The sequence below is a fragment of the Tachypleus tridentatus genome, chromosome 3, assembly GCF_004210375.1.
Source record: "Tachypleus tridentatus isolate NWPU-2018 chromosome 3, ASM421037v1, whole genome shotgun sequence".
In the NCBI taxonomy this organism is placed as follows: Eukaryota; Metazoa; Arthropoda; class Merostomata; order Xiphosura; family Limulidae; genus Tachypleus; species Tachypleus tridentatus.
The window spans coordinates 19,848,270-19,874,898 of NC_134827.1; the positions used below are offsets into that span (position 1 = coordinate 19,848,270).

Here is a 26,629-nt window from a genome sequence, read left to right on the forward strand (position 1 = left end):
TTTTAATAAAATGACGATTACGACAAATCAATTCAAATCTAATAATGTTTATATATATATTTTTACAGAATGATACAAAACCAGTTTATTATATATAAAAGCTAAAATATAATAAGTAATCAATATGCCGATGACACCCTGGTCGCTGCCAAGATAAACCAGTTTTAAGGTTATCCTTACAAGAATGTTTATATTTTAAGGTTTTCTGCTTATTAGAGAATCACCATTTTATTCTGCAACTTATCCGTTAAATAACAACAGGCAGATAAAGCTGAAAGTATCTTGACATATTATTATAAAAGTGAACTACTTATACACTTTGCCATACCAGTTCAATGAACTTTGAAAACATAAGAGACAGCGAGAATGATATACAGTTTCAAATACTAACGCTCCACTTAGAGAACGAAGCATTTACGTTGTGAGTTTGTGTTATCTCATAGCATAGTCACATCAGGCTATCTCATGAATCCACGAAGGGAAGTTGAAACCATTTTTTGTAAATCCATAGACTTATCGCTCTACCACTGGGATACTTTATGTGTTGTTTACTGGCAGTCAGATTTATGTTTCACCAGTCGTAAGAAGACAAACACACATACAGACTTTGCTTAGTAACGATTTAATATTCAATTTTCAGAGTGTTTGATATTTATCTTGTTTATATATATATCACTCGTTTTTATGTTTATTATATGTTTTTTATCAATCACAAGTTTGTAGCCTCTTTGTTTTTCCATCTGATGAACTGAGGTCATGCTTGAAAGTGATGTAACATACCAAACTACAAAACAAACGTTTAAAACTTACTATCTTGTAGTACTCACTATGTAGCATGGTATCCTTTAATAAAAACAGAAACAAACACAAAAAGAAATATAAATTTATTTCGTTTAGGAAATGACGCAGCAAATCAACTCATCACAGTTTTCTTGAACACCAGTACGTTTATTGGTGGACTCATTGCGTTTTTGTTAGACAATTCCATACCAGATAAGAATTGTTTGTTTGAATTCAAGCATAAAGTCACACAATGGACTATCTATGCCCCCACGTGTATCGAAATCCGATTTCTAGCGGTGTGAGTCCGCTGTCATGTCGCTGTGCCACTGGTGGGCACATATCAGGTAAGGAGACATTCCTTTGAGAGTTTATGATTAAACAGAATACATTTCAACGTTACAAGTAATTCCGTTAAAGTATTATCCTAGATGTTTATTAGTTTTTTAAGTTACAAATATTCAATTACTCGGATTTTCTAAAGTAGATGTGTGACATATTATATTTTTCTTGTTTGATGAGTTCACGAAACACCTTGCAATATGAATGTTTCTGAAATCTACCCACGTACTTATTTTTTATTTTTCTGAGTTCAGAACTCTATTTTCGTGCAAGGAAATCAGGTTATAATGACACATTGTTATGTTTATTACAACTACTAGCAAACAATATTCCCTCTCAACTGCTTCTTCGTTCTCATGATTCACATGTTACACATACACCAGTTATTTCTATACCTACCTCACTGGTACCCGAGCATATCTACCAAAGTTTGTATCCTACTAGCGTGTGAGTTTAGACATGAAGACAGTTTCAAACATGTCGCCCCAAATCCCAAGAAGGAACAGGAATACAAAAAGTGATGCCCATATTTGTCTCAACGACCACAAAGACCAACTCTTAGATCCTCATCATGTTTGAGTGATTTTAAGCTGGAGTTTTAGTCCTTCTTTTCAAAGGCGACGACATATATGTAACGAATTCCCTCCCGAGCTCTCCTATCACGTTTCATCTTGTTAACTCCAGAACTGTGTGAAAAGCTGAATTAACAATGACAGACAAAAATACTAGATATTTATAAACACACACACACCTAAAGATAAATTTCAGGACTGAGACATACAAATTCTTGGCTCCTTTAAAAAGTAGTTTATGTGAAATTTGTTGAGCCTGTTTGTTTTGTTTGTATGATTTTTTTAATTTTGCGCAAACCTACTCGAGGGCTATCTGCGCTAGCCGTCCCTAATTTAGCAGTGTAAGACTAGAGGGAAGGCAACTAGTCATCACCACCCACTCTTGGGCTACTCTTTTACCAACGAATAGTGGGATTGATCGCCACATTATAACGACCCCACGGCTGAAAGGGCGAGCATGTTTGGCGCGACGGGGATGCGAACCCGCGACACTGGACCATGCCGGGCCCCTTGAGCCTGTTTAACGGCTTTATTAAAATAGTAATTTACCAAATGGTACTATTAAAGTACTTTAAAAATATTTAATATCGTTTAACTATTAAATACAGTATTTTTAGCAGTTTAATGGCATCAGATTTGTATTTATAAGTGTTCATATTAGAAAACAGATATTTGTAATACAAAGAAATAACAGAATATGATATTTGCGATATGGAGCCGCAAAGAACGGAAAGTTTAACTTATGTTTGCCACGCATTAGCAAAGATGAAAACTTTCTTTGAACGTGATTTTAAATTATGTATTTCTTTAATAAATTGTAAATTTACCGAAACGTGTTGCTCATAAAATCATAAGTTTCCAACTTTTTAATTTGGACTTCCTAGGTGGCCTGAAGCCACATTTTCCACAATTGTCTCCCCTTCCCGTCTTGTGGGAACTAAATATATGCACAATTAATAAGTTTTAATATGCATTTGTAACTTACTCTGACATCTGGAGCTCTAAATATTTTTTAGTATTGCAATAATAGCGACAAGATTGCTATAAATAGAAAATTTATCGTCTTCGATTAATAATGGATGAATAGGACACACAAAATCATAGAATTCGGTAATGTTAGTTATTTATAAACAAATTGAACTTGTATACAGGTAGACTATTACACACTGGAAAACGTTAAACATATTTAAATTTCTAAAGACATCAACTAAAAGACTGATTGTTAGTAAGACTAAATGACAGGAATACTTGAAAGTAAAATACATGTCAGTACTGAATCAAGGTTTTACTATATCCTGTATTAATGGTCCAGAATAAGAATGAAATCCTTACTGGTAGAATATAAATGTGAACATCACAAGACGATCACTGAAATAAAACCCAGTGTGCGATAAGCTATATCTGATTCCTTCTTTAATTTGATATGAGACAAATGAGAAACATTTTTTATAAAAGTTTATAAATGTGATAGAGTACTAATACCCTGTTTCCTTTTGTTTCAAAAAATGTTCATTTCAAGTTACGCCAAAATAAAACTCTCAAAAGTTCAGCCTAGGTTATGCTCATAACATCTTTATGCATTAATATTAATCTGTCAAAGAAAAGTTAGTCTAACCTCTATCATATCAAATACTGAAAATAGTCCATACGTTTTCATTAATATGATATACAATGTTACGCATTCGCCACACCTAAATAATTAAAGAGAGTGGATATATATGTATGTGTGTAAAACTGGCGGTTTGTTTTTAAGGGTCGTATTAGCATACTGATAAGAGACGGAATTGGAACAATCGATAAATGAGGAACATATCAAAAATTAATGTATTATAATAATAAATACGGAAGTATTTATAAACGAACCGAACACTTTCCAAAATAAGTCAACAAAAATAATAAAACATTTAAATTTCTCTCAAAACTAATAAATTATAATATGAATGTATTTCAGGGACAAACGAAGAAAGAGGACTTACCAAATGAGGAGAGAAAGGTTTTAAACATAATATCACTGAAGGTGACCAGTTGACACAGTCGTCACCTTCAACCTATTACCTCCCATTCGGCATGAATGTAATTAAATGATATGAAATTTTTAAGTACATCCCCATCAGTCCAACATACGACCAGAATATTCTTCGCAAAGTGAGACTATTACTTAAAAGATTTAAACCTCAAAGTAATAATAACTATAACATCGATTCAAAAAAGTAACAATGCTGTCGTCTTTAGTTTATTTACAACTGTTAACATGTAAGTCAGCATAAACGTATAGTTAGTTTGATCTCTTAAGACTTGGTTATTGTAATATATTTTATATTAGAATGTACATTAATGTCACTAGGAAATATTCATAAACTGAAGTATTATAATCGTGTTTCTCCTAAGGCAGATCTAAATATAATCAGTGTTCGAGGTCATTGCACAACCAGCAGCGTGATAGATTTTGTCAACTATTGTCCAGTTTCGGTGTATAATCACTATAAACAAACAATACTTGAAAAGATTTGTTGAAACCTTCGGCTCTTATAACTTGTACGAAAAATCGCTCTTGAACTACGACTGAAAATATTAAAGTTTAGAATTGTTAAATATGTTACGTAATGACGTATTTAATAAAGACTTGAGATGCTCTCAACATCTTACATAATCTAAATTTGTTATTCAAAGAAAGAACTGCTAAATAAAACGTTATAATTGTCATTCTAGTAAAATACCTTCTTCCATTCATTGCACTTTTGTTGGTACTACATTCGTATTTTAAATTTCCTTATAGGAATTTTGTTGTTCTAGATATATCATATATCTACATATATAACTAGCTGTCACCAGTTTCACAACATGTGTAACAAAACCTAATGTACGATTTCCTGCTTCAAAGACAAACTTTATTCGTATTACGATTCCGTGACAATGTTGTCGTTGCTGCTATAATCCCGAAATACAACTAACTAAAAGTTTTTGGTTTAACAGTTGAAAATTGAAACTGTAAATCTTATAATGATAGTTCAGTTTCTCTGTTTTTGTTTGTTTTATTTTTTCTTTATCGTTTTGAAACTAAGTGTGCTTTTAAATAATGAAATAAGTTTAAACCTATACCGATTTACGTCATTCAGTGAAACTGATTTCACTTTTAAGTACTATATTGTCTTCATGTTCCATTTATTAAACATGTTGAAAGCTAAAACGAAATTTACTATAATAAATACGTTTTATGTTCAGTTTATGCCTAAGAACTATCGTTTGAAAACGTTTAATATTTTAAATATTTGGATTTAAAGAAGTAAACGTATCACTGATATAAAGTTTCATAAGTGATACAAACTAAAACGTGAAAAAAATTGAATTAGTAAACGTCTAAAAGTCAGCTACCGATTTTGTCAGTTCTAACTCTATATTTGTTCATAGACATTTGAGGTCGACTGACTTGTGGACTGTTGCACGATTGTATTAACGAAAAGTGTCTTATACACGTCAAGAATTATATGACACTTTTACCAACGGCTTCTATATTCCTTAAATACAATAATTATTTAATCCTTCAAAGTTTTAGTCGCGAAATTACAACAATAACATGTAGATACCATTATAGATAATGTTTAAAACTTTGTCACTAGAGGTCGGTGCAATAATTTAATGCCACTTTGGTCAGTATTAGTATTTAGTTTTCAGAACATCATTTAACATTAGTTACACTAAATTTTAATATCATGTATTATACTAAGTTACACTAAGCATTAAAAAAACTTGCATGACTGAATTGCTGGTGTTAAGTTAATCATTTAATAAAATAACAAATATTAATCCAGAATGATTAATGTTATTAGCTACAAAACTAATGCATCTTCCCGCTGGTACTGTGTAAGTCTACGGAATTACAACGCTAAAATCAGTGGTTTGATTCCCCTCGGTGGACTCAGTAGATTGCCCCGTGAGACTTTGATACAAGGAAATACACACACACAATACAAGTATTTCTAAATAATACAGAAGTTTTCTTAAAATTTTTTTGTTTCACACGACGTGTAACATAAACGAATCAACAAGTTTCTCACTTGAAATGAGTAATTGTGACTATGATAATCACTGAATTAGTTCAGAAATTCAAACATTCAGTACATGAAGATTTACTTTCAAACAATTAGAACAACTTATTAGAATTCTTCTGGCCAGTAACACTTAAAAATTAGATCATTTTACTACATTTAAGTGTAAACTGATCAACGTCATTCGTCTTTAAACGTTATGTTGTGTTCGTATTTCATTCAATAAAAGAACTTTAAAGCTGAAAATAAATACAACGATAAATGTTTTATGAAAGCAGTTGTTAATTAAAGTTTACTTTTGCAAACATGACATATTTGAAGGTATTTTACTTATGACACATAAGATTTCGCATATGGAATTAATTTAACCATTTAAAAGTTGAATTTAATAAAAAATTTCAATACAATTTCAAAGCTGATATTTCCTAAATTAATTTATTATTGTATGCTCTGAACGATGCATATGAAATAAAATACACTATTTTTTCAAATCCATGGTTGATTGATTTATTAAAATTGTTCTACGCATGATCAGGAATTTTGTATTTTTCTTGATAAAACAAAAACGTTTATAAAATATTATTTAATATATCAAATCCTTTACTTCAAACATATACAAGGTGGCCCGTAAGTCCCTACCCATCCATATATCTTTTGTATCCAGTGTATCTGTGTGCTGTCCCTCATTTTCGCTGCATAATATTATGCACAATACGCTCTTCAAGTGTAAATGGACTTACATTGGCCATATTTCTCTGACACAAAGAAACAAATTTATAATACATGCGTAATTGAATGTAACAAATGTAACATAATAACGTATGGATTAGTAGGAACTTACGGGCCACCCTGTACAACAGTATTTTAGCTATCATAATTAAACATGTTAGATCATTTGACACTAGATGCTGCGCCAATAGTACAGCATTTGTTGTAAAATGCTTTAGCACAAATACAATATAGTTATATAGTTTAGAATGTTATCAAAAAAAAAAAAAAAGACAACTTGTCTAATAGCACCAATTACCAATTTGTAGAGTATTTTTATTTGATAAGAAATTGGAATTTGGCAATCACTCTTATTGCGTACCCAACACCCCAAAGAGCAAAGTTCGTTTCTGTGGTAACTAAGTATAAACCATAAAACCTCAGGTTCAAGGAATGGCAATAGCACAGATATTTTCAAATCGGAGTTTTCTAAAATTAACTGTTTACTAGGTAGTTAAACCAATATGACATCTCCTGCAGTTATCACTCTCTGTATCTGCGCACATGTGGAAACAATATTCTTCGCAATCTTTAAGTTTAATTACAATCAAATTTGATACAACGGTTTAGTGCCACTCAAGAATCAATTGTTTAACTATTAGTCAAGGAAGGTCAAAGTTTGAGGTCAAATTGTACGTCAACAATTTAATTTGAAATGTTTCTCATGCACTTTTGATCGAATTTGTTACAAATTTTGAGTATCCTGCAAAACTAATTGGTTAATTATTGTGAACGTAGCTCAAAGGTCAAGGTCACACAGAATAATTGATAAAAATTATATTTAACCATAATTCGAGTTAAACACCAAAGAGAAACAGTTTATGTCTACAATCCTTACATAGTTGTTTCTAATTTGTCGAATTATAATGTAAGGGATTCAGAGAAAGTTTTTTCCAAAAAGAGTAAAGTTTAAATTCCCGAAAAAAATCATCTGAGTTCGTGATTAATTCATTCTTTGCTGATACAACTTAATATTTTATGAGTGGTAAAACTATCAGTTGTAGAAGAAACTCGTATCAATAGTATTGGCCTCTCAAGGTAAAAGGAACAAAGATGCCTTGAAAAAAATTAAATCCAAATCCAGGTAAGGATAACAGTGTTTAAATCTTAGATTAAGGAAACTAGCTGCATTCCTTCTACTTTTGAACTGCTAAATTTGTGACGGCTAGCACAAATAGCCTTAGTGTAGCTTAGTGCGAAAATTCTAAACAAACACTTGTCTTATTAATATTTCAATTAAATCACAAAGCAATTGCATATTAGCAGAGAGTATGATGTGAGTGACTATTCGTTTAGATACAAGAGCATGAATAATGGTTATTGAATATGATACGACGTGTCCCAAATAAAAACATTTAACATTAATTTTTACTCTCTGTGTGATGTGTGATTTTGACCTTTTGTTAATATTGTTGCAAGTTGATTTTTTTTGCGAAATAGTTGTAAGAAAAACATTTTCAGTGAAGTTCTAAGAAAGTTGTTTCTAAAAGCAGTTACTAACTATCACTCAGCAACTTTCAACAAAATATATCTATGATATAAATATTTCTTGACGGCTCGTATGGATATTACCATTTTTACTAATAAAGCAAAGAACAACGTTCCGACCTTCTCAGGGCATCTTCAGGTTAACTGTCTTTATTAATGCATAAAGGAAATTCAGAATACAGTTTGTTCAGATATAAATAACTTTATGATTCATTATATCAGTGACACTTAAAATTAATAAATAAATTCGTTATCATAGTGTAATTTGTAAAGCACTTTGATTTTTTACTTCACTGCTTAAAGGCTGTGGGGTAAATGAAGTATCTTGACTATTACTTTCAGTTATTTTTTTGAAGAATGTGCTGTCTTTATTTATAACACTTGCTCGATTCCTTAGTTTTATCGTATTTTAACTGGCGAGGAAAGTAGTGTTCGAAAATGATATTTTCTCTGAAGTTGTTTCTTAAAAATAGTTTTTACATACACTCATAAAACATATACAGTTGCGAAGCTTTTAGTGTATTTTAATTTGCCAGTAAAGTAGTTTTAGAACGAAGATATTCAGTTAGTCAAATATAACAATCTTCTATTACTATTTCTAAATATTTCTTTTGTGTTTTTCCACATTTTAAATGTTTTAGAACGAATGTTACTTAAAACAGATTCTTAAATACTTTGATAAACCTCTCTTGAGAAGTTTTGAGATTATTAAATGTTTGATAAAAAGAATATTTTTTGTATTATCTCTTTTCCTGAAAGTACGTTAGTCTAATGTATTTTGAAATATGTCTGAAATTCATCAGTTCCTTTCAAGTCATTGTCATTTGTTTAAAACAGTCCTTCACTCTATCACCCGGCATGGCCAAGCGTGTTAAGGCGTGCGACTCGTAAACATGCTCGCCATTTCAGCTGTGAGGGCGTTATAGTCATTTGTTTAAAATAGTCCTATCTCCCAAACATCATGTTTCAGTATTATGACGATAGTGTTGGCCATTTACTTTGAAACGGTAAAATAAAATTACATGATTTATTTCAGAAGAATTATTGCACTATAAAACGTATGAATTAAATGAAAATCTTGCAAGGCATAGTTGCGAGTACAGTTTGGTTATTAATATAGAAATAATAAATTTAAAACATTTTATAATTTCTGTTAATACGGTCCAGTTCGTAGAGGCCTGAATATGTCTTAAAATCAAAATATTATAGAACGACATAATCCTTAATTGAACTAAAAATATTTTATTTTTGCAAAAGTTCAATTTATTGAGTGAATTATATTTAAATTTGTTTATTTCAGTATTTTTTCATCTATTTAGTTCTTACATCAGAGTTTTATTATTGCTGCCTGACATCACTAAACGAAAGTACTCTAGATGTTGGTACTAAAACTTTGTACCTCAGTGGCTCAGTGACATGTCTGCGAACTTATAACGCTAAAAACTGGCATTCGATACCCGTGGTGGGCAGAGCACAGATAGCCTATTGTGTAGCTTTGCGCTTAATTCAAAACAACAACTAAAACTTCATATATTAACGGCCGTAGTCATGTAGCTAATCACATGAGACACTTCTTTATTGCTTTAAATGATCTCCAATGTTCACTTTAAATTACATTAAAAATAAGTGCAAATAGTTACAAATGTTTTTCTATGTAAACTAACGTAGGATAATGAACTACACTGTCACTCCCATTATTGCGGCTACATATGCTGACAAAGGTCTTAACATTTTTTAAAATCAGAATCCCTTTATTTAACGAAACATGAAGACATATATAGTACTTAATGATCAAATTAGTTATATTCAATCGCGTAGATCAATTTATATTATACTTATTCATATGTTCAAAGTACACTACATTCAAAACAATATTATAAAGCAAAAATTATCTAAGTAAAATGATTAGATTTATAGTTCCGATTTTCAAGTATTAAACCCAAAATTTATAATGAGTTGTTAGAGTTTAAAAGATAGCTGTATATCGAGATTATACTAAAAACGATCAAAATGTCATGAAATAGTAACAGATATAAAGTTTGTCTTGGAAGCAGGAAATCATTCATTAGGTTTTGTTACACGTGGTGTGAAACTGGTGACAGAGAGTTAAACCTTCCAAAGGTTTTGTAGGAGTATATCAAATAATATGAAATAACCTCAATTATGTCTTTTCATTTTGCTTTTCGTGTTGTTTTATTGCAAAGAATAACCAAATAAATATTATTAGAATAACTGTTAATCAAACTAATGAAGGTAAAATGAAAGCCGTCTTTATTCCATAGAAGATATTTACAAAGTAATTATTGTGTTTTGTTTGAGTCTTGTCTGTGAACAACGTATCAAATCATGGAAGATACCCAAACTAATACACACTTATGGTGACATTTCTGCAAATATTGAAATTGAAGAGACGATCACGGCATGTTTTTACTTTCAACAGTTCTTCTTGCAACTGTTATAAATTATAAAAGGATGATAATGTTTTCTTGTACTTTCGACAATCAGTCGATGTTACGATTATAATTGATTTGAGGTATAATTTTTTTAAACAATGATCTTACACTATCAAATAAACTATTCTGATCGTATGTTGGACTGATAGGAATGTACTTGAAAATTTTATATCTTTTAATTAGGTTTATGCCGAATAGGAGGTCACAGGTTGAAGGTGACGACAATGTCATCTGATCACCTTCAGACCCATTATGTTCAAGGCCTTGCTCTCTCCATTTGATAAGTCCTCTTTCTTCGTCTGTTCCTGAAATTCTTACATTTTTTTGATATATTTTTAGCTTTGAGAATAATTTAAATGTGTTATTTGTTTTCATTGATGTATTTGAAAAGATGTTTATTGATTTATATCTAATATTACACTTATTTTTAAAAGACATAATATTTTCTCCTATTTTTTCATATGTAGGTTGTGAATGTTAAACACACGATATATAGGTCGTTCTATAGACTTGACACTTGGTAACAAAAAAGAACGACACAGACTTTTTTCGATTCTATATCTGTGGTCAGTACAAATACGACATAATAAACGAAAAATAGAAATATGGAGAAAAATTAGTTTCTTATATGAAAGAGGTTATTTTAACTTTTAATTTTCCTTATTATTATGTACAAAGCTATACAATAAACTATCTACAGTGTGTCTACTAAACATATTGAAACCTGATTTTTAGCTCTATTAACTATCAGACTTAGTGTTGAGTCTTTGGGCCTTTTAAGTTCTATTTTACTGTAACATAAAATGAATATTATGTGAAACAACGGTGAAGAAGATTCTTAAAGATTTTTAAACACTTTTGTTGATGTTTTCAAAGAATATATTTTCAATGAAAAAAATATAAGAAGCAAAATTACTGTTAGCGATAACTACTATTTGTAGAACAATATATTAAACAATACGAAACAACGAGTAAAACACACAGTATTCCATAGTACAAACTTTTATAAGGAATATTTCTAAATTGTCTAATGTCAAATTAAAAAAGGAATCAGTTATAAGATATTGTTTTGTTTTAGTGATCGTCTTGTGATGTTCACTTCTGTATTCCACCAGTAAGGATTTCATTCTTATTCTGGACCTTAAATACAAATTACAGAAGAACCTTCAATTAATACTGATGTGTATTCCTATCATTATTTTTTTGTTCATGTGTTACAATTTCCCCTTTGGTTAATGTATTCTCAAGTTGGAATATGATCGATCTTTTCACCCGTGTTAACATCTATTTATATAAAGCCCCCCAGAGGCTCATACAAATCTAAGTTGCTAAAACTTCTGATTTGATACTCATAACAACTACTGCATAGAAGGCCCATGATTTACCTAAGTGATTAACATCAGCAACGGAAACAAATTTTTAGACAATGATAATACGTTTACACATATTTAATCATAGCGGATTCTCAGTTGATGTGTTATCTGTTTAGGCTTTTTAAATTGCAGAAATTTTTAACGTTTCCAAGACGTTTCGTTTCTGCAGCCATTGTGGTCGTTCTTATTATAATATCAAAAGGCATTAATCTCCCCCGTAGAACTTTGAAATAGTTTGTTTGAAACTAAGCACAATGCTACACCACTGATATCGATATCCAGTTTCTAGCAGTAACTGAATATTTTAAGGCTAAATATAATATAAACTTTTAACATAAATATTTTAACGGAGTTACATATCACATTGCCATTTGTTTGGTTTATTCTCGAACTCTCGACAGAATGATTCCTTACCTGGTATAGAATTGTGTAACAGAAACGCAATGAGTCTACCAACAAATACACTGGTGTTCAAAAGAACTGTAATGAGTTGGTTTGTTACGTCATTTGCTGAACGAAACAAAATAAATAATTTAAAAATAAGTTACATTAAGGTTTACCAATCTGTTGTAACTTAAAGAATATTTTATAAACTGGTGATCTGGTTCTCTGATAATTAGATAACTCTCAACCATCTTTTAATGTTATAAGAATCTTCCATTTGGTGTGACACAAACCACTATCATATATTTTTAGACACTCTATGTTTTGTAACTTATGCAACATTCAACAGTCTGTATTATCTAACAGATGATTTCAGAAAATGTTTCATAACGTCCAACAAATTTCATTCACCAAACTTCAATCACCTTAATAAATGTACGTACCTGCATCAATAATACCAGGATGGCTACTAAACCACTTTAGAATGGCAATCCCCATAAATAAAAAAAATCCAAGGATAAAAATATTTCTCGATGAGTGAAAGTCGATAAATTGGATATTGGATAGCCCAGCTCCCGTAACCAATGCAAACATAACAGATATGATTCCACCAACAATGGGTTCAGGAATTATGTTTAAGAAGGCTCCAAACTTCCCCAGAACTGCAAAAATCATCGTGGTGACAGCACCATACTGAATAACCCGTCGACTAGCCAACTATCAGTGTGAAAATCAAACAAATGAAAAAGTGTACTGAGTTTTACGATTCTAAAATATCTCCCGTTACAACATATACACACATAAAATATCAGCAGTTATGTTATACATACATATATCACAATAATAGAATAAGTTTAAGCAATTAACAGTCATATATAAAATTGAAATACAAATCTACTTTGGAAGGGCAGCACATGGGTATACTTTTGATATCCAGATTCCTCTAATGTTTTGGCTGTATGAAGTCATTCCACATCCAGATCCCCAAATTCCAGAGATGATACAGGAAATTCCTTCTGCAAATATTCCACGACTTATTGCGCTAGGTGGAGAAGGAAGTGCACAAGCTAGTCGAGCGCATGCGTTGTAATCTCCTATTGATTCCAATACCTATGCTAATATTCCTGAAAGCATTCCAAAAATAGCACTGATGGTGACTGTTGGTTAACCCCACTGTCCTGAAAGATCAAAATAAAAATATCAATTGTCTACCCCATTTTTGAAATGTAACATTTTTAAAATACGTATCGACTGCTTTAATAAAACACATGTGCAGTAGAACATAAAACTTATACTTCTTTCACATTGTTACTTTTTATTAGTATAATATTGATTTCAACGTAATATATGTTTAGAAGGGATTTAAACAAATTATTTTCATTATCACTGAACGAATAACACGGTTGTATATTAAAGGAATTGAGCAACGGATAATTTCATAAATTACTCACGTAAATAAAAAAAAATCTACATTTCAATGGTTATATTTATAACTACTTACCAGGATAAAGAAATCTAAACCATGATTACAAAAATCAGTTCTGGCTGAGTTAGTTGGTCCCAGAGCATCTGCAGCAGTTAGTATGAAGCAAATAACCCACGCACTAACTACTGTAAGTATGACCTGCAAGTAGTCTTGGAGTTACTTCTTATTCATCATTAAGATTAATTCGCTAACCATTATACATTTGTTGTATTTTTACTTTTAGTATTAATCTCTCATATAAACCATAAAGCATTATATTAGCGTTTAAATTTATGCCAGTTGATATTGGTTTAGATAGAAGACTAGGAAAAATGCCTACTGAATGTGTAAAAAATGAAATAGTTGACATTTAATAGGAGGCTCACATGAACACTTTAGTACGTTGTAAAAATAATTTCAAATTTACAGTGTTTTATAATACAAATACGTGATACATAAAAATTAAATAAAGTTAAAGTTACTTATTTTCAAATGTTGCTTTAATACTTTTTTCGTATATCAAATACAAATTTTTGTATCTTTCTCTTGTGGTACTTGTTTCATAATACGTTTGTTGTGTTTTCCACCTGTTTTATCGCGCTACCTAACAACAGTAACAATCGTCTATGTTTAGGTTCATTTTCTTAAAAGGTTCTTTTTTGGGGGGAGGAATCTTACAACAATACAGTTATAAGTAACTCTTAGGAATTGGTAAATTTTTTTTTTTGACAATACTACTTATAATTGAGGCTTTAGTGTGTTTTTATATAAAACTGAAATATGTGTGAACCGTGTTTTAAGCCTATACTTACTGGAAAAAGCTTCAAAACTGGCAGTTTTTCGATCTTCCATCCTCTTTCTCTACTGTAGCTACATCCAGGAATATAAATATTTTTTAGGTACTTAGAGAAGAGCACAAGAAGTAAAATTGTTCTGAAAACAAATAACAACAAGATACAGTGAACTTAATACAGTGTTGTTAGAACACTGAAAAGTGTAAAAACCACTTACTGTAACGTATTTTATATGATTGTTTAACAGCAATAATTAATATAAGTTTCAATTTAGCAGTTAATATTGTGATTATTAACCCTTTCACAGGTAAGTAGGGTAAGTTTATGATTATCTATAATCTTAGGAAGAAATCATCTTTCTCTGTATCCCTTCAAAACAGTATTTGCCTTGATTGTCTGTATGTTGTTTTCAGAGAAAAATTTCTGTTTTTCTAGTGATTATAAAACAACATTTCGTACGTGAAATACGTTTTGTGGTCTTTTATATGTATGGCGTCTGGAGCATCTCATTTAAACGATTATCCTTTATACTGATATTCCATTTTCCCTGATGTTTTTCGGTCTTGGAATCTGACAGATTGAGCATTGCTTCTTTATACAGTGTTGATATCATGCTCTGCTGTACCATTCACACAAAAAAATATGGGAACTTTGTTTGAACGGTTTCTTGACCCAGCAACATTCAAATATTTTTTTTATTATCCACAATGTTTCCAACCATGTTCTTTGTACTTCACCTTACAAAAAAGTTTGACATTTTCATTTGTTTCTCTCAACTGAATCAGAAATAAGAACAGAAGCACATATGTTATTATTGTATAGGAATACACCTTGTAGATTTCTTTTGGTGGAATTAATAAACAATCGCCACTCACTTAGATCATAGAGTACAGCTCCTAACATTGGTATTAATTCAGCAATATTGTTGCAATTAAGAAGTGAGCCTTCCTGCGAATAGAATGATATAATCAGTTTCTCACGAATTCTGTACCTGCAAAAGTTTATCCATAGAGAAAGTAATTTCTTATCCGGATGTTTGGACTCCAGAATCTGTAAAGGCCCAATTCCCTTGTGAAATCACTAACATAACCAGATATTTCAGTTTGAATAGCGTCCCTATCATCATTTCTATTGACATCGGATTCAGAATCACATGAAATTGTATGAAGAGTCTCTGGTGGAGGTCGAACAGGTCCATCAACATCACTTGTTGGCCTTAAAGCAGAATGAAGATTCGGATGAGAAATTTTCTGTATATTCCTAGTGTTGTAGACTTGTACGATACATGATAAAAAATAGCAGTCATTACTGTGGTTTTTAGGCTCACACCAGACCACTGGAATTCCGAAAGGTAAAGACTTTCTCTTACTTTTAATACACTATCTCACCTCTTCAACACAAATAGCGTAAATTTTTCTTAGGACCCATTATTGTCGTAAAATGCCTCTTTGACGAATTCTGTGATGCTTCTTCCTAGTGTCTTTCCTACACCTTTACCACAAATATCTTTGAGTGATTTACACAACCTCTTGTTTCCATAGAGACGAATAAGTAATATTCAAAATAAAAAATATTGTATCAGTGTACACACAATTAAATAATATACAGAAATGGAACGTCATGCTGCCTGGTTAGAGGGTATATATTAACGGTGTGTTTCTTTCAAGTTCTAGAATGATATATAAAACTCTAATATCGAGATTAATCTTAGAAACGTTATACGCAGTAGTTGTCGCTACTTTAACATAAATACCCGATTTATATGAAAATTATTCATATCATGTTCATATGACGTTTTGTGAAAACTCAGTATGTGATAGAGAAATATGGATTTCATTTTGGTATTCAGAATAAGTGAATCAATGTAAAAAATTCAAGAAAACAAAAAATCAAAAAATTTGCAATATTGCAAATTATAGAAAACAAATTAGCTTCCAAAAAGGATGACCATTTATACTTATAACTAGAATACTCTCATGATTTACTTATTACAATTTAATGTTATCACACTAAATAACAGATAAAATAAAATTAAAATACGTAAACTATCAATAAGAAAAAAGTCCATTGTAGTACAAGACTTACATAAATGCTATTCCCCAGTTCTTACTAGCTGTAGAAGCTGCTTCTTCAAAGAGTGAAAGTCCTATCAACGAGATGGTAGGAACGAAAACTAATGCTGTTAACCACTGAAGTATTATTCCTATTAAGCCTGAAAGTCAAATAACTATTTCAAAGATTGATACCGCAATGATAGCGCCTTGTATCTATAAAAATACAGGAAAAACGATATTTTAATATCTGCAAAGATATATTATAGTTTATTTCAGATAAGTAATAAGTTAAGTTTAATAAAACCTCCACTGGCCAATGAAGTGAGAATATTTATACCGTGGCCCTTTATTAACAAATTCAACGCAATGTTTACAACGTACTACATGTTTTTAGGTAAAATTTTGATGAAATTAAAATTAAAAGGTACAACACAAGTACATCCCAGGCTTGTATTTCTAAAGCAGGTGTTTTAACATTTCTATGGGAGGCATTTTATTGAATTTAAATGTTTGATTATCAGCATTTTAAATATAAATAGATACAAACTTTTGATTTGTAAGTTAATATTTAAGTATTAAAATAACCTTAATATCGTACTTGTATTTTTTTTCAATTTGTTCATAGTTTCAACTTTTAACACTTCATAACACTCCTCATTTCTAATTAACCAAATCATTTGCAATACCATGTAGTAGTACGTTGTCAGTCAGTAGGCTCTAAAATGACGTTAACAGAGAAAGCTAAAAGTTATAGATAGGTTGATGCTGTTGCGACGTCAGATAAAAGTACATATGCCATGAAATATAAAAATACTTACAAACTTTGTAAGTTACTAGTGTAAGATGAGAATTTCAAAAATTAGATATATATATTTGTTACTATTCATTTTGGTCTAATTTATTTTTAAAACAGACTGATTCAGATGACGCTGCAAATGTACATTTATTTTTAAAATATATCTTAATCATTTACTGAAGTATTTATGATATTAAAATAAACAAAAAAGCAAAATGCTCTGGGATAACATATGATGATATGTAATAAACATGATAAGGTTCTCAGTTCTTTTTAACAGATTGCTAAATTAATGTCAAAACTACGCAAATGTAAAAGTATCTAGATTCGTAAAGTTAACTACTACGTGTTGTTGATTTTCAAAATATTTAGAAAATGTTGTTATATGGGATAATGTTCGGTTCTTCACTAACTTACCTTCGCTGATTTTCAAATAGAGTAACTAGAAAAGTATTTAGTTTCTTGGAAAATTTAAATACTCAAACAAATTGTGATAAAAACAGTTGAGGTAGCAGGTATCTTTATTTTGCAAAGTAATCCTCTCACACCTTACGAAAGCTATAAGCAGAATAATCAAAACTGTAAACCGTATTGTATATCATTGTTGAACACGCAATACAAAGAACTACATAACAAATTAAAAAGCCTTACTTGTACAACAACTCAAGCCCAAAATAAACCAAAACAAAGGAACGCCTTTATACCAATATTTCTAAATACAATCCAACATTTAAGCACGCCCTCTACATGCCTACTTTCAGTTACAAAACTCCTTAAAACATGTTGGCAGCCGTCGATCAGTTACCTCTTTTTTTTCTTTGTGGACCTGATGATGACCGAAGAAAGTTGAAACGTTGTTCGCTCCTCTACATTGCAGTTCTCTGTCCATACCAGCCGTTTTTACATATATATTTTTCTGCACAAGTGAGTTTTTCTCGTCTTCACAAACAAACAAATTATTTGTAGTCTTATTCATACTATTTAGATGTACTACTAAGCATTCATTCTTTTAAATTTTCAAAACCTGTTTTTCATGTTCTTGAATCAACGTTCTTTACAGAGTTATAGCTCGTCATCTTTTGCACATTTTTGATTTCATCGAAATACAGTCGTAATTTTCAGTTGAATTGCTAAAATAATTTTAAGCGAGATTTGAAAGTATAATAATTATATCAAGGGTATTTGTGTAAATAATCCTTGAAGATTTTTTTCGTGTATTTAAATTTTCAATTAAACTAAACATCCAATAATATTTAACAAGATTCACATGATGTTTGTAAAAAGCTATTCATTTTAAAATAACGAAAACAAAGTTTGAAATAAACATTCAAATTATCTATAACATCTTGTTAGTTCATGTTAGGAATATACACCTAATAAAATTATATACGTAAGTCTCAGTGATGTCGATATAACCCACTTGTAGAGAAAATTATATGAGTGAAAACGGCTCGTTTGGGTTGAGAAAATGTTTAATTTAAAGGAACGAACAACGTTTCGACCATCATCGGTCATCGTGAGGTTCACAAAGAAAGGAAGAGGTAACTGACCAGAGGCTGACCACATGTTTGAAAGGGGTTGTGTAACCGAGTGTGGGAATGTAGAGGGCGTGCTTAGATATTTGAATGTGTCAGGTCGAAACGTTGTTCGCTTCTCTTTATAAAATGTTTTCTCAACCGAAACGATCCGTTTTTACATATATACGTTAGTCTCGTTTGTTGGCAGCCTTACAACGTTGTATAACACATATGATGTAATGGTTCAATAGTCGAAATTTTATCAACATACCTTCAATTCAAAAGCCGGATTATCCTGTTCCATGCTTACGAAATATTTTCTGAACGATTTCAAAAGTAATAAATACAGATACTGACAGGATACGTTGACAACAACTGTCGAACTGTGTACAAAAGTTCCTACCAATCTTCGCGCTGTGTACTACGTGTGTTTCATATGCTACGTTCGTGAATCGCTACAAGGTAGGAGGAGCTATAAAAACGTGATATCATACGATGTGACAAAACTCACAAAATTTAAATTTTGTTTAACTTAGAAACAAATGTATGTTGTGGTGAGATTGTATAAATAGCGATTGTATTTTTTATTGATTTATTTTTAACTATTTATTTTAATATTGATGGTTGTTTTAGTTGAACATAGATTTAAAAATTATTTAACTTGTATTGTTAAATGTGTAATGGGAATTTTAACCTCCTCTCTAAGTTTTTAAAAGATTCTCGACTGTAAGAATAAACAATGTACTGTAAATACCAGTGACTGCCAGTATTGTTGCCAACTTAAATAAACATCTCTGAACATTCAACGTCACGTGAATCTTGTTAAGTAATTTGGGTTGTTTAGCATAAATTAAACATTGAAATAGAAGGTAAAAAATATTCAAGTATTATTTACATAAATATTACCCTTGATATAATTATATTACTTTCAAATATGTTTTGAATTTCGCGCAAAGGTGCACGAGAGTGATCTGTGCTAGCCATCCCTAATTTAGTAGTGTAACACTAGAGAAAGGCAGTTCGTCATCACCGCCCACCGCCAACTCTTGGGCAACTCTTTTACAAACGAATAATGAAATTAACATAATCAAATTATGTAAATAGTAGTAGATGGAGAAACGTAATATCATCAGAAGTGACGAAACTCTTTCTGTCAGAATGAAAAATTTTAAACTTAAAATAGATTTAGTTTTTGATGAGCATAAAAATTGTATGTTTTACTTATTTACTGTTATATATTTATTTTCAAATTTACATTTGTTGTAGTTAAATATATATTTAAAAATGCTGTAACTTATATTATAAAATGTGTATTTCGAAATGTCCGCCTCTTCTCTAAATCTGTAAAAGATTCTCGAGTGTAAGAATCATCTATTTACTGTGTACCAATATCGTTGGCAAATGTGCCTTTGAGAATACCTCCCGTAGTTTATATATCCTCACGTTAAAAACAGTTGTAAATTGTTGGTTTTATACAGTTAGTATACTATAAACCTCGATAGCTATGAGTGTGATAAACGTTTATCAATTGGAACCCTGCAGATATTTGAGCATTAACATTTATAAAATTCGGACATCGCAAACAGTCTAACTTTAGTGAATTAACTTTGGACGTTAGTATTTTACGAGAACATTGTATAACATCGATTGTTAATAAATCACGTGAAAGCAGGCAGAAGATTCTTTATTCTTTGCAACTTGATAAAAATATTATGTATAAATTATCATTTCTAATGAATATTTGTAATAACTGATATTATGAATTGTGTTATTGTTTGTAAATGGAAGTATGTATGTGTTGAGAAAGAAATATGTGTCGGTTACTCTTCCTGTAATATATCATAAATTTGACATATATCTACATTTAATTAATACCTAAAATTTAATTACAATTTGACATGGGTTCTACATGTATGCTCCCTCGTGGTTCAGCGGCATGCCTTCGGACTTACAACGCTAAACACCGGGTTTCAATACCCGTGGTGGGCTGAGCACAAAGAGACCAACAACAACTGTATATATGAAATCGTAATACTTAAAATAATAAATCAGATACTCATTCGAGATAAATGATAACGCATAACTCAAAATATTCCCTTTACACGCGCTCAATTCGAAATCTCTAACAGACAAACCACGAAACATGACAGACAAATATTCATTCTCTTGTGTTTTTTGTCATTATAATTAGTTTTATTAGTTTTGTTGTTTCTGTTAAAATTGTAGATTTAAAATTTAATATTGCCTATAAAAGTAGGATTTTGAATACTTTTTTTCTGTTTAACATTACCTTACCTAGACGATAACACACACTTTAGTAGTGTATCAGAACTGGAATCAGTGTAGAGCAGCTTAGAAAATAAGGTCAGAAACACACATACACATAAACAAAATAACGAAAATAACTACAGAGTAGTACTATACCAAAGATGATTCCATGTGCTGATTTTACTACCTTGTAATTCCCAAAAGAAATGTTAATATATGACATTGTCCTTCTCTGAATTAAGTTATTCAAGGTATATATGTAATAACTACAAAAACGCATTCCACATTGTGGGATCTTGGGTGTGATAGAACAGTGATTATCAAAGCGTACTATTTGATTAATAGAAAATACCTGAAAACTTGGTAGTGAGTTCTGCCCTCTACTTGTATGTTTGTTAAAAAGTAGTGATGGCTAGCATAGATAGTATTTCTGTAGAAATACAAGAAACTTGTAAAATAAGTTGCAGCGACATCTAGTGTTTAATAATCGAGTATATCATTAAGTTTTGACTATTTCCTGTTGTTATTTCTTGTAGAACTTTTGATGTATTAAATAATGATTACACTTTGTGAATTCTACTTTTTTACGTTATTAACTATAATACAATATTTATTTTCAAACATAAAACACTTAATTTTAGAAATAACAAGATTTAAACTTTTTATAATTTCTGTTAATATGGTAAAGATGGTTGAAGCTTGAAAATGTCTCAAACACAAAATCTTCTATCAACGACATAACCCTTTACCGAAAGTAAACAGTCTAAAATATTTTATATTATCAGAAGTTCAGATTATTGAATAAATTACATTTAATAATTGTTTATCTTGGTATATTTCTTAAGCTGTTCTTTTACCAATGCATAGTAGGATTGAGCATCACATTATAACGCCCCTACGGCTAAAAGAGTGAGTATGTTTGACGTGACGGAGAGTCTAACCCGCGACCTTAAGTAAGTCGAAATCCTTAACCAGCTGGTCATGCCGTGCTGTTTTCAAAAAGAAATAAATTCTAAGTACAACTTCTGCTTAGTGATAAATTTATTTGCTGAGATCATACGTTTATGTTGTTTCTTTCTTTGTCTTACATATGGTATCATGTTTTCGCATCAATTAGATATGTCAAACATACAGTTTATATATGAATGTTTATTCCCTCAAATATTGTTAATTTCTTAACTTAGAGATAATGTTGCCAATTCACGCAGATTCTAAAGAGTTTCTACAAAGGAATCATGATATTTAGTAACACAGAAAACAAATTAAAGTTTTTCTGGGAGTAAACATGGTTAGTTTATAAAATTGTTTTTTAAATTTCGCGCAAAGCTACTCGAGGGCTATTTGCGCTAGCCGTCCCTAATTTTGCAGTGTGAGACTAGAGGGTCAGCAACTATTCATCACCACCCACCACCAACTTTTGGGCTACTGTTTTAGCAACGAATAGGTGGATTGACGATCACATTATAACGACCCCAGGGCTGATAGAACGAGCATGCTTGGTGAGACAGCGATTCGAACTCGCGACCCTCGGATTACGAGTCAAACGCCTTAACACACTTAGTTATGCCGAGTCCTCACCTTAGATACCAACAAAAACGTTCAAATAATAACATACAGATATATACAAAAATGAAAAGTATAATTAACAAGGCTTACTTAACATACTTTAAATACTATAGTGGTTTTGATTAAGTTAACGTTATTCCTCGAGAGATTTTGCAAAAGTCATTTCTTTACCTAACTAAATAATTGCGTGTGACAAAAAGTTAATGCTGCTGAAACTATTTTAAGACACATCGCTATGTGTTTTCAATGAATTTTCAAATTTCTAAAGTAAAATTTTCTACCTTTCGGTGTCCTCATTTCTGCTGTCAGGTCTAGTATGTGTAACGGATTTAACATAATATATTTATTTTAATATCTGTGTTTGTTTCAGTTTAATATACGTATTTAGAAATGCATGTAACTTATATTGTTAAATGTGTAATACGAAAGCCTTGCCTATTCTCTACATAAGAATCAACAATATACGATGTGCGCATATAAAATACCAGTAAAATTTAAAGAAAATCCCCTCTCAAGCTTATAAAAGGTAACTAATGAAATGCAGGTAGACAGTTTAATATTGTTGGTTTGCTTTAGTTAGTATACTATTACCACGGAAAATATAATTGTATGACACAATTTTCATTTTCCGAATTTTGTCATGATATAGTGTTTAAAACTTAGATTGTCGTTCTATTAAATAAAACTAGTCGGTTAATTATCTATAGTAATGGCTTTGCTGTCGTTTCTTTAAAATATATAATTTAAGTTCAATGTTTTTTTTTTCGTGAAGAGAAAGAAAAAAAAACCACTAACAATAAACTAAGCTATTGCTAACAAAATTTTCCAGTCAGCACAAGGTTTTATGAAACACAAGGGCTTCCTGTTTACTTTTATTGCTCTCAAGAAGTTTTCTGTAACACGTTCGGCACATGATAAAACTGAACAGATCAAATCTTCCTGTTATAGGAATAAGTAAAAAGTTAAAAAAGTACATAATTAACCACAAATCATCACATTAGAAGCATATAATGTACCTTGTGTACTTACTATAAAAAAGAAAGAAAATGGAACGAATATAAAACAAATACAAACAGATGCAAACTTTGATGTACTCTAATATTTTAGAGATATAAGACTGTGTAACATCCTATATTTTCTGATCAATATAAAAGCTGTCTGTTAAACATTCTGTAATATAGTGGGTAACAACTCCAAAACAATGAAACTCTCAGATCTCGCAGTTGTAAAAGCCTAGATTGAATTGAAAAACGAGGGTCGCGGATCCGAATTCTTTTCACAGAATGTGCTCGCTCATCCAGTCGTGGGAGGTTATTTGGTTTGTTTTGAATTTCGCGCTAAGCTACTCGAGGGCAATCTGCGCTAGCTGTCCCTAATTTCGCAGTGTAAGATAAGAAGGAAAGCAGCTGGTCATCAATACCCATCGCTAACTCTTGGAGTACTATTTTACCAACGAATAGTGGGACTGATCGTCACATTATAACGTCTCCACGGCTGAGAGGACTACCATGTTTGGTGTGACTCGGGTCATAGGAGGTATTTTTAATAACGAAGATAATTCTAGCGTATGTTTGTGCGTCGTTCAAAACAAACAATCCCTGCGCTACATTACCTGGATGTTTTTGATATATTTTACTGATTATTCAAAAATTATGTTTGGCATTAAATTTCATATTCCACATATTCAATAATAGTTCTATTTTCCGAATCCATCTTGAACAGCTCATCCCGAATGTGGGACTAAGCAAATTATGGTATTCAAAAATCTTATGATTTAAATATAAAATGTCTAACCTTTCAACTATGGAGAAAAACAGCCTTACATATTTGGATGAACGACCTACACTTTAGTAATGTTTAAAATCTGATAATGAATTAAAGTAAAATATTCCACTTTTACACAAATGTAAAAATAATTAACATGGTGGTAATTAATATTAAGGATCATGATGAAACAAAACAATGACCTCAAAAATATCCCGTTTGAAAGCACTTTTAAAACGTCTGAATATTAACAACGACCTTTTCACAGTATTAGTTTAGTAAAACTGAAGCTTAGTGTATTTATGAAGTCGTCTAAATCGTTATCTAAGTGTTTATTGAGTGAATCAAAATTTCACTCTTTCAACGAATTTTCATCAAAGTAAGTGAATGAGTTTTTTAGACAAGCGTTCAAAAAAAATTAAGAAATCTTTTCGTTGTAATTATTTAAAAAAAACTATTCAAACTGATTTCCAATAATTTCTTTATTTTACTGAAAGGTGTGTTTGTATGTGTGCATTTTTTGTGGCAAAACCACATCGGGCTATCTTCTGTGTCCATCGAAGGGGAATCGAACCAATTGTTTATAGCGTTTGAAATCCATATTTATGCTATCCTAACGAATTTCTTTCTGAAACGGATACTTGTATATACTTATATATATGATGTGCTACATTGAGCATCTAATTATAATGAGGGGTAAGCTGATAGAAATCTTCGTGAGTAAAAATATTGAATCGGGTGTAAACGTGCCCAAGTTTGATATTGTTGGTGCCCAAAAATATAGCTAACAAAAGGAAAATGAACAAGTACAACAAAAAATACGTTTCATGAAGACAAGTGGGGTTCAATATATACAACTCATTTATATAGCTGTAGTAATACGGAAAGTTTTAATGCTACAAAAAGTATTGAAACAAGATCGTCCAAACTTAGAAACTGAGTTACTTAAAATTTGAAAAAAAAAAATTCATTTAATTGTTCACTGTTATCTGCAACAGATTGGAAAGGTGTCAAAACTTAAAAATGGGTTCCCCATGATTTCACAGAAGCCAACATCAGAGTGAGAGTGAACATTTGCACTTCTCTGCACTCTCGTGAACGTAACTCACCTTTTGTGGACAGTTTAGTAACTGGAGATGAAAAATGGATATATTATAAAAAAGTTAAGCGTCGCAGACAATGACTCAGTGCAAGTAAACTGGCTAAAGCATAGCCCAAAATGATCCTCCATCCTAGGAGTATCTTGCTACGTGTTTGGTGGGATATTGTTGGTGTGATCCACTTTGAGTTGCTGTCACTCAATGTAACGATTACATCAGACTTCTATTGTCAACAGTTCGTGCGCTTGAATGTTGCACTGAAAGAAAGGAAGCGATCTTTGATCAATCGTAAAGGTGTTGTGTTACATCAGGATAATGCACGACCCCATACAGCAAGGATCACATATGCAATGACTAAGGATCTAGACTGAGAAAAATTCCACACCCTCCTTAATTTCCAGACCTTTCCTCATCTGATTATTATCTATTTTAAAGTTTATAGATCTATCTGATGGAAAAGAGCTTTGAACACATGAAGTTGTCAAAACTATCATTTCTTCATTCTTTTTCTCGAAATCCTAAGAATTTTATAGAAGTGACACTCAGAAGCTTATGAATTGTTGGCAGGAAGTAATTAATAATAATAAAACATACATTATTGATTAAATAACATTAAAATCGTCTGAAATCTTTTCTCTTTTTCTGAACTTAAAATCGTGTTTTACTTAAGGGATGACCTTATATAAGTAGCTATTAATATAACATTATTAATTAGCACTGGATCAATACTAAATTCGATCAATACTCTGTCTTCTATGTAAAGATATTGACCTAAAATTGGTTAGAGTTCGTTGGTAGTTCTTCAAGCGAATAATGTTTTACACGTGGATTGTTTGTTTCGGATTTCACACGAAACTACACGAGATCTATCTGTGCCAGCAGTCTTTAATTTGACAGTGAAAGATTAAAGAAAAAGAGATAGCCATCTACGCCCAACAACGACTTTTGGGCTACTCTTTTACAAGTAGTAATGGGGTTAGATATCATATTTTCACGCCTCCATGGTTGAAAGGACGAGCATGCTCTGTGGGACTAGAATTCTAGCCAGCGATCGTCAAATTGCGAATGAAACGCTGTAATCACCTGCTCATACTAAGTG

At 31.2% G+C, this 26,629-nt stretch overlaps 1 protein-coding gene and 1 long non-coding RNA gene across 3 annotated transcripts in view; both read right to left on the reverse strand.

Moving 5' to 3' along the window:
* The window catches only part of LOC143246496 (uncharacterized), a 71,542-nt gene that overhangs the window by 31,512 nt on the left and 13,401 nt on the right, over positions 1-26,629 (reverse strand). Inside the window, exon 3 of one of the 2 annotated variants that reach the window (XR_013025997.1) lies at positions 138-1,808. The exons of the other annotated variant lie outside the window; for it this stretch is intronic. This is a non-coding gene — a long non-coding RNA (uncharacterized LOC143246496). Of the gene's footprint in view, positions 1-137; positions 1,809-26,629 lie in introns of those variants that run through there. 2 annotated transcript variants of the gene reach the window in all.
* Positions 8,717-19,136, reverse strand: LOC143247868 (solute carrier family 23 member 2-like). The gene is made up of 6 exons (XM_076496427.1): positions 19,104-19,136; positions 17,733-17,757; positions 16,551-16,677; positions 14,484-14,604; positions 13,708-13,830; positions 8,717-13,384 (listed from the first exon to the last, which is right to left on the reverse strand). Exons 1-6 carry the CDS (start codon positions 19,134-19,136, stop codon positions 13,322-13,324), a joined length of 492 nt encoding a protein of 163 aa, XP_076352542.1. The 3' UTR covers positions 8,717-13,321.